Here is a 13542-nt window from a genome sequence, read left to right on the forward strand (position 1 = left end):
TTTGATTGTATTTATGTTACAGTATTTATCACTATTGAAAGTAGCTTTTTTCATTTCTTTGCTTATATAATTGATGTTCTATCTAGAATATCAGGTCTATGAGAAGCCAAAAGCTTGTCTGTTTTGTTCATCAGTGGGTCTTCTGGGCTGAGAAAAGTCCCTAGTATATAATGCATATTTGCTGAATGCCTAAATAAACTGTCATCTTGGCCTCAAAATTAAGGATGGACTCAATCCTGGAAAAGACAGAATTCTGGCAGGACAGAGTTGGTTAGAAGGAAAGCAAGACATCATTTAAAAGACTATTTCGGTAACTCAGTTGAGAGATTATTAAAGCCTCGACTCAGGCAGTTGTAGGGAAAGCAGAGTTCTAAGAGGTAAAAAGAAGACAAAATCTGCAAGGTTTTAGGACTATTGTATATTCAGCGTAGAAGCAAGAATCTAGCACTATTGTGTTTAACAACTAGTTTGACTGTAGTTACATTCACCAAGGGAGGAAACACCATGAGAAGGAGCAGGAAGGGTATAAAGGGCAAAGGAGCTCATGAGTTCAGGCTTTAAAATGTTGAGTTTAGGATACCTATGGCATATCCAGGTAGAACTATCAAGTAGAAAGTCAGAAATATAAATACACTTCTGAGGCTTTTTGAAATACTGATATATTTATTTTAACTAAAACACCTGTATAAGGGGGAAATCTTGAAAGAACATTAAAGTCTAATGGAAAATTCTCTCTTCTGAAAAATACCCTCAGATCATCCCTGGAGTGAATTGTGGACACTCTTTCTTGGCGCTCCAAGAGTAGTGTGCGCACTTATAATACCGTGTTGTAGTTAATTGCTTGCTTGGCTGACTCTTCAGTTAAGCCATGAGCTCCACTATGAACAGCTGTACATAGCAGACCTGTGACTAACAGTTTTGATCATGTCACACCACTCCCCCAATACTAATTTCTCCAATGAGTTGCCACTGCCTAAGAATCAGCTCCAAATGCTTTAGCATGGTATTCAAAGCCCTACATAATTTTGTCTTAACATATCTGCCTAAACAGTCTCTGAGTTCTCTAAACCCTTGAATAAACTCTGCTGAGCCAAACCAGTTATGTACATTTCTGCAGGGTCTGAATATTGATTTTGTCATGCCCTAGAATTACTCCAACTCAGGGGTGATGACTGGCACTAAAAAAGCTCACAAGAGACTGATGTCTAAAATCAGAATGCCAATGAAATAATTTACATTGAGAAATTTAATTGCTGAGCCGAACTGATGTTCATGTTGCCCTGACCAGTTCATTCCTCCCGGTAGGCAAACTAAATGAAAAACCTAATTATCAAAAGGTTGCTTGATGAGTGTGGAGTCAGAACAAGGGGAATTACATGAATAGAATGCTTGATGGCATCCAGCTCTGCTAGCCTGTGGTCAAGAGAGCAGGATCCTTACATAGGATCTTTGTATCAATTTGGCTTAGGTGCCCTAATCTGGAGAGTTCTTGGATGGACAGAGTTGTTTGATCATCATTTGTACTTCTCTTTAGATATGATAATAGATTGAATAAATTTATCATCAAGACTTGCTGGACTAGAAGCCTTACAGGTCTCATTATGGTAACTACCTACATCTCTACTTTAATTACATGTTAATTTCTAGTTTAACCCTTAGAAAGCAGTGCTATCTTCCAAATTCCTAAGTTTGGAAAAGTGCTTCCCATAAATTAGTAGTCTTCCTTTCTCTGTGACCCTGCCCAGGAATCAGTGCCTCTGACCCCAGCCTCAGAGTGCCCTTCCTCCCCTGTTGCTGTGAACCACACATTTGGTGCACAGCCCACGCTACTTGTGCTTGCTCTTTAGCTTATCATATGCATGTGGGATCTTGTCATCTGGTGTGTAATTTTCCTTGGAGGACAGAGATGTGGATTCAATATTTGTGTGAGTAATTAATAATGAGGCCTAGCTTTTCATTTTTTCTTAGTATACCACTGGTTATGGCACCTATTCCTTGGATGACATTCTGTTTGTAAAAAGTATGGTTATTATTATTACTATTATTATTGAGACAGAGTCTTTCTCTGTTGCCCAGACTGGAGTGCAGTGGCACGATCTCAAGTCACTGCAACCTCTGCCTCCTGGGTTCAAGAGATTCTCCTGCCTCAGTCTCCTGAATAGGTGGTATTACACGCACGCACCACCACACCCAGCTAATTTTGGTATTTTTAGGGGAGACGGGGTTTCACCATGTTGGCCAGGCTGGTTTCAAACTCCCGGCCTCAACTGATCTGCCAGCCTTGGCCTCCCAAAGTGCTGGGTTTATAGGCATGAGCCACCGTGCCCGGCCAGCATATGATTATTTCTTTCATAGCTATGCTTGAAAATATCAGCATTCTTTAAAATTGCATCCTTTTTTCAGGATAGTTATTCTATTTAAAACAAAATGAAACAAACTCCATCTCTAAAACCCAAGATGATAATATGTGGCCTTTATTACAGGATGCCAACTGTAGCAATTTGGACTTTATTTTCCTAGACTTGGATCACAGGTCAAGTAAATGGTCATAACATTTTAATGACTTTGCCCTAACATAAAAAAGAGAGATAAACAGAATAGGCTGAACTTTTTGTATGAGGGACCTGTAAATCTTTGACCTCCCTTGACACAGCATACTTAGATCCACATCATATGCAGTGTCATGCCCCCTGTAGACACTTTATACAAACTAATTGACTTGAGAAATAGTATGAGGTGTATTCCATGATACCTAGTAATGCAAATAGCTCAGAGAACTCTGCTACTACTTTCCCGTTAGCAGAGTATCTTGTTTAGGAACATGAACCCAATATCACACCAATGGCATCTGAAAATGGTAGAGGGTTCTGATAGCATCTTAGCAAGAACTTTAAATAAAGACCTAGAAGTCGTGAAGTTTAAACCCATAAGTGAAGCCTCACTTACACATGCTGACTATTTTGTCTCAAGTGTGATAATGCTATAGCCGTTACTCAGCCTCCTTTGAAGTTCATCCTTGTATTTATCCCTGGATTCTATGTCACACTGCTTCCTTCCCATTCTTGTTTTCTTTCCTTCACTCCTTAAATAAATGTGTATAGTACCCCTAACTCTATCAGAAGAATTACACTAGTTGGTAATAACACAAAGATGGGATGTTCTTATCCTCAAAAATAAGTGGGCTTATCAGCAGGCTTCCTACAAGGCAGTACAGGAAGAGAAACAGTGGATTACATGGTTCTTACCTAACAGAAGAAAGCATACCAATTCTCCATTAAATAAAATTTAGTTAGGTCTACATTATGAGATGAATTTCTCATGTAGCATCTTATCAGAAAGCTTTTATTTCTTAGTTTTCTACGTGTATTCATTTCCAATGTCTAATGCCAAGGGTAATTCTGAATACCTTTTTAACTAATCAATCATTTTTTGATTCTGTTGAATATCAGGGAGAAATCTTGGGGCCTGAATATCTACTTTGTGAAAAGGGCCTGGGGAAACACCTTAAACTATCAAAATCATCTTTCCTTGGTTATTAGACAATAGTTCTCATACACCCAGTTCTTGGTAGATGAGAACAAATGAGACACTGAGTTCACCTCTCCTATGCATGACCATTACCCCTTCATCTTTTCTCAAAACAAATACAGTTGTGTGGTGACTAGGCACAAAATACTGCCCTTGTGAACTGAGAGAAGAAAACAGAACATAGTGGACTGACAAGCAGAGAATGCTGAAGAGTCTGTCTGATTATCCAATAACATTTTGGATTTTTCAGGAGAGCTGCATGATGTAAGCACAAGGTGTTATTATAAAGCCAGTCCTGCTGCTAAAGGCAATATGGAGAATTGGGGGCTTCTTACTTGCTCCTTAAGCACCCTGATTATTTTCCCAGTAAGGGCAGTATAGAACCCTGCTGCCAGAAAAAGTTACAAATGGGCCAACTACGTCTTCCTGTAGTTATGCCCCCACGATTTTACAATGCTTTCCTCTGTTCTTGGATTGAAGGCAGAGGAAGGTATGCCCACAGAATGACCAGTTCACCTTTGAAGGTCTTTGTGGTACCGGAGACATCACAAAAGGCCCCAGGTAAAAATAAATTACTTTCCTCACAGTGATTATCACAGTCATTTAGACTTTACCTGAACTACCCGGTTCCATCATTAAATTCTACATAATGGAAGACAGGAGATCTCACCTCTTTTACTACACCTAAAACCAGCCAGGCCTAATTCTGCTTTCTTATCTATGGCCTAGAAACCTGTAATCTGTATTTCCTCCTTCTAAATGTGTCAGCCTATTTATTATAATTATTATTACTGCTGAATCTGATTTATACCTGAAGTTTCCTTGAAGTCAATAGGCTATATTTGATGCTTACAAATAAGTTATTGTAAAATGGATGTAATGATAGTAAAAGTAGCCACCACACTGAATGAGGCTGTTTGTATACTAGACAACAAAATGTATTCATGGTGTTACCATGGAGAGAATGGAGAGATTTTGGGCTCATTTTAAAGAAGGCACCTTTATTCTAAGTACGCCTTTAAATGAGTAACCTGAAACAAATGACTTGTTTTTTTTTTTTTCCACAAAATTAGAACAAACTGAATATACATCTTTTTAAAGCTGGGCTATTACAGGGACATAACAGTAAATGCTAATGTACATACTGACGGTTGGCACGTGCAAATGAGCATGCTGATCGCTAGTTCACATCACGGTTCATTATGACATACAACTGCCAGAAATCAAAGTTAAGCAAAAAACAGCCACCAACTGTGTAGTCTTCCCTCCATATGTAGCCATTTTACCCCACAATCCCCTTTGTGATTAGCAAAAAGCTTGCAAATAGAGGCTAAAATAAATAATAAGAGGACTATGAATTGCTGGCTAATTTAAAAATGGCACAGAACCTTGGAAGGGGAGGAAGCACCAGCTGAGATGAGCACATATTTCCCTAGAGCATTTTAAACTATCCTAAAGTGCACATGATGCACTGGTGAATGACTGCCTCTGAGAAAGCACCCTGATCTTGGAAGCTGAGCAGCACAAATACTTGGCATAGAACTCTGCATGGCATGGCAACTCTGCATTTGCATTGGTAAGTCCCAGAGTAAACAAGTGCATAAAACAACTGCTTGAATGAGTTTGCTTCTCTACAAAGTGGTTAAATCTCATAAAGCATTTTTTTCGCTTCTCTTTTTGAAAAGTACAAACACTTAGTTTAATAATGTAAGGCAGTTCATTTGCTAACGGGAGAAGATATTCATGACTCATGGAAAGATTTATTCTCTGTACTTTCCCTGTGTAAATAAGGTGACATTTAGGCAGAAATAAGTCATTGTCCCCTCACAGTAGACATAATTCTCCATTGATTGGAAAATAGTACCTCCCCCATCCCCCAAAGCTTTCTGTGTATGTTTAAAAAAAGCATATTCCCCCAAAAATAATTGCTTACCTGTTGGAAACAGGCCCCTTGAAATCTGGGTCATATGTCCTTGGATCACCTGCATTTAAAACAAAGACCTTTTAAGCATATAAGCCAGCAAATAAATTAATATAAAATATTAATAAAAAAAATCTACATATTGGTTAGTCCACTGCTCAGTGCAGTGATGAATTCATACTTTGGTTTGATGAAACATAAGTATGTCTTGGTTATGGTTGTCAATTCTTTCTCCTCTCTCCAGCTTAGAAGGAGGACTGGGAAGAGTGGTTAAGGAACATATTCCATACACCTGGTGAATGTATCCTCCCACCATACTGTTCCATACACCTGGAGAATGTATCCTCCCACCATACTGAGCACCAACATTAAAGATTATATCCAGGATAGCAAAACTTGAAGCCTTTATGGTCTGCAAAACAATTTTACCATCTTCCATCACCAAGTGTTGCTGAGGACTAATGAGGTGCACAGTTCAATATGAGATGCCTCCTTATCCCAGTATTCCCATTCCTCTCAGTAGATTAGGCCTTCCTTCGAGAAGTTCAAATACTAGTTACTGTCTGTCTCTATCATGTTGGCTGTATGGTACATAAAAATTAATGTTCTGTTATAGAAACATTTTTATTTCAGTTTTTTCAATCTACTGGCAGACTTCATGCCATCTGGGAAGGTGCCCTTGTCACTCTGCTGCATTATGATTGTGATATATTGCCCTTTTCTTTAAACAGTAAAAGTACACATGGAATGGCTTTTTTCTCCCTGCATGTCCTGTGTGGGCAGACCCAGTAACAAGTTATGTAAAGTCTTTCCTGGCCAAAGGTGTGCACTTTGCAGTCCCCAAACTCTTGACTCTTCTCCTACAACCTAAGCACTCCCACGTGTTCCTCTAGGGATTTGTCCCTGTAAAAAGGTCTGGTCCTGAATAAAAGATAAAATTTTCCTGTTTGAGACAGTTGATATATACTTCAGTGCCAAGTTCTCTAGCACACTGTCTGCTTCTCTTTTTCGCACAGCTTATCTGACTCTGCTTCACTGCAACAGATAATATTAAAAGTGTTTAAGTCTACTTTATCTGAGCACTGACCATCCCTCTGTCCCCCAATCCACAGGAGTGGGTCTTTAGTCGTGACATTTCTTCTCTGTGCCTGTTTTCTGGCCATGGCCAACTGGATCTGGTTTAGATATTGGATCCAAGCTGGGCCAGTCAGATTCTCAGTCCCAGGAATTTAGAATTAGAATAGACAATGAGTTATTCTCAGTGGAAGACGAACTGCAAAATATAAACCTCAAAAACAAGAGAAGCAGAGAAATCTGGCTTTCAGAAAGAAGTTATTGAAGTAAATGTTCAAAGAGAAACAGAGATGATGGTCCTAACAGCCTTTATCTTGTGGTCTGGTTCTTACCTGAAGCTCAGAGTTGAGTTTCATGAGACACCTTACAGTCTCAAACTGTGTTCCCTTTTCTCACTTTTAACTAGTTCAGATTGTTTATATGTAACAAAAGAGCCAAAGAGTCCTATTAACAATTCGCTCTCTCGGCTTACATTTTAACAATTCATTTTAATAACATTTTTTGGATCCTTGCCATGAACACGTGGTGTGAGGATATGAAAAGGAATTTTTCAGACTAAGTCTGCCTTTATGAGTCTCATACTTGAATAAGAAATATAAGCTCAAGAGGGCTGGACATGGGTGGCTAACACCTATAATCCTAGCACTTTGAAAAGCCATGGCTGGTGGACTGCTTGAGGCCAGGAGTTCCAGACCAGCCTGGGCAACATGGCAAAACCTCAAATTAGCTGGGCGTGATGGTGCACACCTGTAGTCCTAGTTATTCCAAAGGTTGAGGCATGAGAATTCCTTGAACCCAGGAGGTGGACATTGCAGTGAGCTGAGATTGTGCCACTGTACCCCAGCTTGGGTGAGAGAGCAAGACAGATGAGAGAAAGAAAGAAAGAGAGAAAGAAAGAAAAAGAGAAAGGAAAAAAGGAAGAAAAAAGAAAGAAAAAAAGAAAGAAGGAACGAGAGAGAAAGGAAGGAAGGAAGGAAGGTAGGAAGGAAGGAAGGAAGGAAGGAAGAAAGGAAGGAAGGAAGGAAGGAAGGAGAAAGGAAGGAAAGAAAAGAAACATAAGCTGGAAACATTTCAACACTGTGCAGTGAGAGCTGCGATAGAGAATGCTGTGGGGCACAGGGCGGGTCATGAATGAACAGGTTTCACAAGCTCCTAACACTCAACTTTGACTTCATTTTCTGCTCATGCTCTGACCCTGTGCTCTTTGACTTGAATCTTTCACTCTGATTTTGAACATTAATATTTGCAACATTCCTGGTTCTAGATTTCAGTTACCAAATCTGTCTGAATAGCTGAAATAGCTCAAAAACTTTTAGGGGTACAAGATTCCAACAATCCCCCATATCAAATATTCCAATTCCATAGATCTGAGGAATGGGCCTGAGAATCTGTATTTTTAAATGACCCACACTAACTGACTCTGATGCACAGGCAGATTTGGGAACCATTAAGCTATTTGATTTTCATCTCAATTGTATAACTACATCCCTTTTTACACACTGTCATTATGTCTAGTTCTACTTAACAGACCAACCTAATGGAGAAAATGAGGAGAAAAGTAGGTCATCATGATGTGTATGAGTTTTGGGAAACACTACCATTAGATGTGAGGAGCCAGTGACAGAGTTTTAGGAAGAGACACAGACATTCAAGAAAGTCAAAGTATTTCAAGAAAAAGGAAAGATCATAAATTCTATAAAATTTATTTTTTTTTTATATTTTTTATTTTTTATTATACTTTAAGTTCTAGGGTACATGTGCATAACGTGCAGGTCTGTTACATATGTATACTTGTGCCATGTTGGTGTGCTGCACCCACCAACTCGTCAGCACCCATCAACTCGTCATTTACATCCGGTATAACTCCCAATGCAATCCCTCCCCACTCCCCCCTCCCCATGATAGGCCCCGGTGTGTGATGTTCCCCTTCCCGAGTCCAAGTGATCTCATTGTTCAGTTCCCACCTATGAGTGAGAACATGCGGTGTTTGGTTTTCTGTTCTTGCGATAGTTTGCTGAGAATGATGGTTTCCAGCTGCATCCATGTCCCTACAAAGGACACAAACTCATCCTTTTTTATGGCTGCATAGTATTCCATGGTGTCTATGTGCCACATTTTCTTAATCCAGTCTGTCACTGATGGACATTTGGGTTGATTCCAAATCTTTGCTATTGTGAATAGTGCTGCAATAAACATATGTGTGCATGTGTCTTAATTTTATTTGTACCAGGGACTACTCTAGTGCTTTACACATAGGTCTGCCATCTTGCACAATTCCACATAGAACACATTGTACTTCTCTGAGCAGTGCAGTGGAATAGCCCTAGTGTATTTATTATGTCATTTAATGTTTCTAAAAATTCATGCCATTTCAATGTACTAAAATATGCCATTATTATTATTCTATTTTACAAATGAGGAAGTTTGGGTACAGAAGGGTGAGATAATTTTCCCTAGCTCACCCAGCTAACAAGAGGCAGAGGTGGCATTGAAAGGCAGACTGTCCAATGCCAAAGCCTGTGCTGAGCCATTTAGCAGTAAGCTGCTCATTGGTCATTTTAAAGTAATTCCATAGATGAGTAAGGAGAAGACAGGTTTAAAGGGGTTAATAACTCATATTGATTTTGTAATTATTTGCTGTTTACATTAAAGTTAGGCAAAATCAGCTTAAAAGTATTTAGGCTGGCTTCCAATTTTTCTGTGATTTGTACCTCACCAAGAGAGAAAGTGGATTGCAGTGTAAATGAAATGCCATTGTCGAATCTGCCAGAAAAGCTGACACTTCCTGATGGTAAATCCTGGCTGCTTCATATTTCAGTTGAAAATACACTAAAACCACAGTCAGATGATAAGATTGAGCTGATTCTGTATAGTAATGACAGCTGGAAAGTGATTACTTCACCCTGCCCCCATGTGCCGGCAGAATTTGTACTGTCATGCAAATTTTTTATATCCTGCAAATCAATAGAGGGCAGTGCTTTTATGGGGGCCCTCAGTACTCTAATTGAATCTCTGGAATAAATAGACTGAGGGGCCAGCTAAATGAAAAAACCCACAGTGGCTCCCTGTCATGTGGCTTAGCTCCTCGAATGCAATTCATATTTCTCACTTAAAGAAAAAAACCCCTAAAATTATATAATATTTTATAAGCTTCTTAAGTCATTTGACTTTCTGATCACCAAATTTATTGTCTTATTTAGAATCATTGGAAAACATTTATAAAAGACAACTACACATTTGTTGTTGTGGTTAACAGTTGCTATTGCAACCATACAATGCAATTGCTGAACCAGAAATAATTTATGAAGATTAAGGAAAATAGTTCAGGTAATTAATTCAATTCATAGGTGCAGATTTCACATGGCTCCATTGAAAGCAAATGGCAACATAAAGCAGCCAGTCATGCTTAGAAAGTCTCTTTTCTTTAAAAGTAATCTGTTTCTCAAAGAAAATGACAATATAACTACCATTGATAAGCTGTAAAAAGTAAAAATCCAAAACATTTGATTTTATTCCTGCAGGAATATTCTCCTTCTGAGAACCTAATATTAATTCAGAGAGCAAAAAAGTAACTAAGGTGGGATGAATACATGTTCTAGAATTTAAAAGAGACCTACTATGAGTAAGCAGGTCAGATAACTTTCCAGTGAACATGGAAAAATGGAGCAGTACAAAATTAAGACTTTAATATACAACAATAGCCAGCAGAGAATTGTGAATAATTATGCATGTGTTTTATTTTATTTTAAAAATATGCTTTATAGTATGTCTATAAAAGAGGGCCTGTCATTTCATTGAAAGAAAGGGTTCTGTTTTCCTCTAAGTCTCACCAAATAATAAGGAATCATGTTCTTTGCCATTTCTTACAGGATGATATTTCCACTTCTTAGCCCAACACACATGGCTTTTTATGATTATGGCTCATCTCACCAGCCTTATTTCTTATAATGCCCCTCTTTGAACTTGGTCTTATGCAATTCTGTACTATTTATAGTTCCCCCCTTTTCATATTCTGTTCCCTCTGAGTAATGTGACTTTCTCTTCCTTATTCCCTTGGTGATGGCTAAAGGAGGCCTACACTTCCCCTCACAAACTTGCTACTGATTCTCAAGAAGGACAAGAAAAAAAACATTCTATTGGCCACTGTGCCAAAGTGGGCCAAAGTTAATTCTACCCACTTTGACAGGAGATCAATCCTGAGTACTTTCAAGGAATTCCATTCCAAAGCAGCTAATTCCATTAATCTCTGAGACGCAGTAATTCCATTTGCATTGTTGTGCTTACGACACTGTATTACAGGTTATCTGTTTACATGTTGTGGTAGATAGAATAATGGCCTCCCAAATATGTTCACATCCTAATCCCTGGACCCTATAAATATGTTACCTAATATAAGGAAAGGGAGTTTGCAGATGTGAATAAATTAAGGACTATGAGATGGTGAGATTAGCCTGGATTATCTGGGTGAGCCCAGCGTGATCACAAGGGTGCTTATATAGGGAAGAGGGAAGCAGATGAGTCAAAGAAGGAAAGATGACAACAGAAACAAGATTGGAATGATGCAATGTTAGAAAAACTCAACTGGCCATTTCTGGCTTTAAAGATGTAAGAGAGTCACGAGCCAAGGAATACAGAAGCTTCTAGAACCTGGGAAAAGTAAGAATATGGATTTCCCCTGGATATCTTGCTAATGCCTTGATTTTAGCTCATTGAGATGTATTTTGGACTTCTAACCTCTAGAAATGTAAGATAATATATTTGTGTTTTTCTAAGCCACAAGTTTGTGGTAATTCATTACCACAGCAATAGGAAGCTAATACATATGACTATTTATCCTACTGGATTACTACATAGTTTCTCTAAGGTAGAAATGAGATCTTGGTTATTTCTCTGTTCCTGTTACCTACATTAGTGCCTGTTGTACACACCGCAGGCATTCAATATTTACAAAATAAGTTTTAAAAGAATGTCAATGTAATTTTGATATCTTGTATAATTAATTTAGATTATGAAAATACAACTAGAGGATCAATCTTGTCAGTCACCAGCAAATCACTTTAGATAAATTTCAACTTAGATTAAAGGAAGTTAATACACTCCTAGAAGTGCACTGATGTGACAAATTACTCCCCTTATCACCAACACGAATTCAGTATCTGATTGTAATGTTAAGGCAAGTAGAAGCTAACAAAGGAAATAAGGGAGAAAGTATCCCACACTGGTGAATAAAAATTGGGTATCAAATTAACTGGTATAAAATGTTATTTCTATCATCTATAAGCAGTATGATCTTGGGAGAATTACTTTTTGCCCCTCTAAACTTCCGTTTTGTCATCCATAAAATGATTGATAGCGGAGGGGAAAAAAGTTTGGAAACAATTTCTGTCTTTGGAGGAGACCAACTAACATGGGAAACAGTAAAATGTAAATTATCCACATAACGAAAGTGATCAGTGTAGAATCAGTACAAACCAACTTGTTGAATTGACACATTGGCTACAAATAATACCAATAATTCTAGAAGGATTTCAGTGACTAAGCTGGATGTGATGGTTATGGAATAACTTTTAGAAGGAGAGAAATTTTAACCATACTTAGAGGAAAGAATGTGTCATGTGTGAAAGCTAGACAACAGCACATGCTGAGCTGTAACAAAGAGCTATGCCTGGGGGACAAGACATGACAGCAGTTAGAAGAATTAAGCACATTATCAGGAGTTGGAGGAGGACTTACACTATCCCCAAAGTCTTCTGAATAAGCGACCTAATTGTTATGTGTTTATATATTTGATGCAGAGGAAATAAGAAAGTTAAGGCAGATGAATCAATGAGGAAATGACTGTTATATTTCAGACATAAGATGGTAGATGCCTGACTGAGGCTGTAGCTCTGAAAGAGGATGAGGTAATTCAAGAAGCATTACAGAGGAATACATTTGTTGGGGGTGAAAGAAAGGGCATGGTACCCTGCTTCATCACCTAATGATGACAATGCCTCATGCAGAAAATGATGAGCATTCCAGAAACTCATCTCAGGCAGAAACATGACCCCACATTGGACATGGCATGATTAATGGAAATGCAAATGAGATTCCTTCAGCACTGATTTCAAACCAAACAATACAGTGGTATCATGACCTATGATGGTTGTTTTTCTCCCAGTCTGAGTAACTTCCTAAACATATGAGATGATAAATCACCTTATATTCTACCAAGAATGTCAAATCTCCTGTTTTAAGAAACATTTTCCGAATCACTAGGATGGTTTTTAAGTAGTTTGCATCATCATTTGAAATAATTTGCTCTATATGAACACAAATCATAAACAATTCAGTTATATCCTTGGAGGTAATAACTAAAAGAAACACCTAAAAAGAAGGTGTTTCTCTCTTCTTTAAGAGGCACTCAGGCTGCCTCTTAACAGACTGATTTTATAGGCAGTGCTGAAGGATGGATGTTTAGGGGGCATTTGAAATGTACTTTTGAAAAAATGATTTTTCTTGATTAGTGTGACAAAGCAGTGAATTTGTGCTATAGAACAGCCATGAATTATTGGATAATCACACATCTCAGAATAAATAAATTCTGAATCAATATTGATTTAAAAAGAAAGTCTGGAAGTAAACAAGAACATGAATTGAGTTTGAAGGTTATCAGCTTGGGTTTTCTAACATTTCTTTCTAGCTATATTTGTATTTTATTGCTCAACATGAATCACTCAAAAAAAGAACCATGAAATACTCTAATTACATTGAAACAACTCCTTATTTTCCTCTAGTTTCAAAGGTTATGCAGTTCATTATCATGCCAGACCCTTTTCCCCTACCTCCGAAAAAAAATAACAACTTCACAATTAAAGATGGAAAACGAACAGCACATGCATTCGCGCTAAATATAAAATAAGTGACTTCACCTTGCTTTTCTGAGTGCAGAGTTCAGGCAGCAGCACAGTAAATGAATAAAGATTGGGGAAAATGATAATTTTCATCATTAAATAAATATAAAAATTAAGTTCTGTAGA

General features: G+C 38.0%; 1 protein-coding gene across 3 annotated transcripts in view; it reads right to left on the minus strand.

Annotated features, from left to right (window-relative positions):
• SLC44A5 (solute carrier family 44 member 5) overlaps nucleotides 1–13542 on the minus strand; it is a 412555-nt gene that overhangs the window by 138293 nt on the left and 260720 nt on the right. For all 3 annotated transcript variants that reach the window (XM_025392182.1, XM_025392189.1, XM_025392173.1), the window contains one exon: nucleotides 5462–5510. In XM_025392182.1, coding sequence (XP_025247967.1) covers nucleotides 5462–5510 — 49 coding nt within the window. The remainder of the gene's footprint in view (nucleotides 1–5461; nucleotides 5511–13542) is intronic.

Source organism: Theropithecus gelada, chromosome 1, assembly GCF_003255815.1.
Source record: "Theropithecus gelada isolate Dixy chromosome 1, Tgel_1.0, whole genome shotgun sequence".
Taxonomy (NCBI): Eukaryota; Metazoa; Chordata; class Mammalia; order Primates; family Cercopithecidae; genus Theropithecus; species Theropithecus gelada.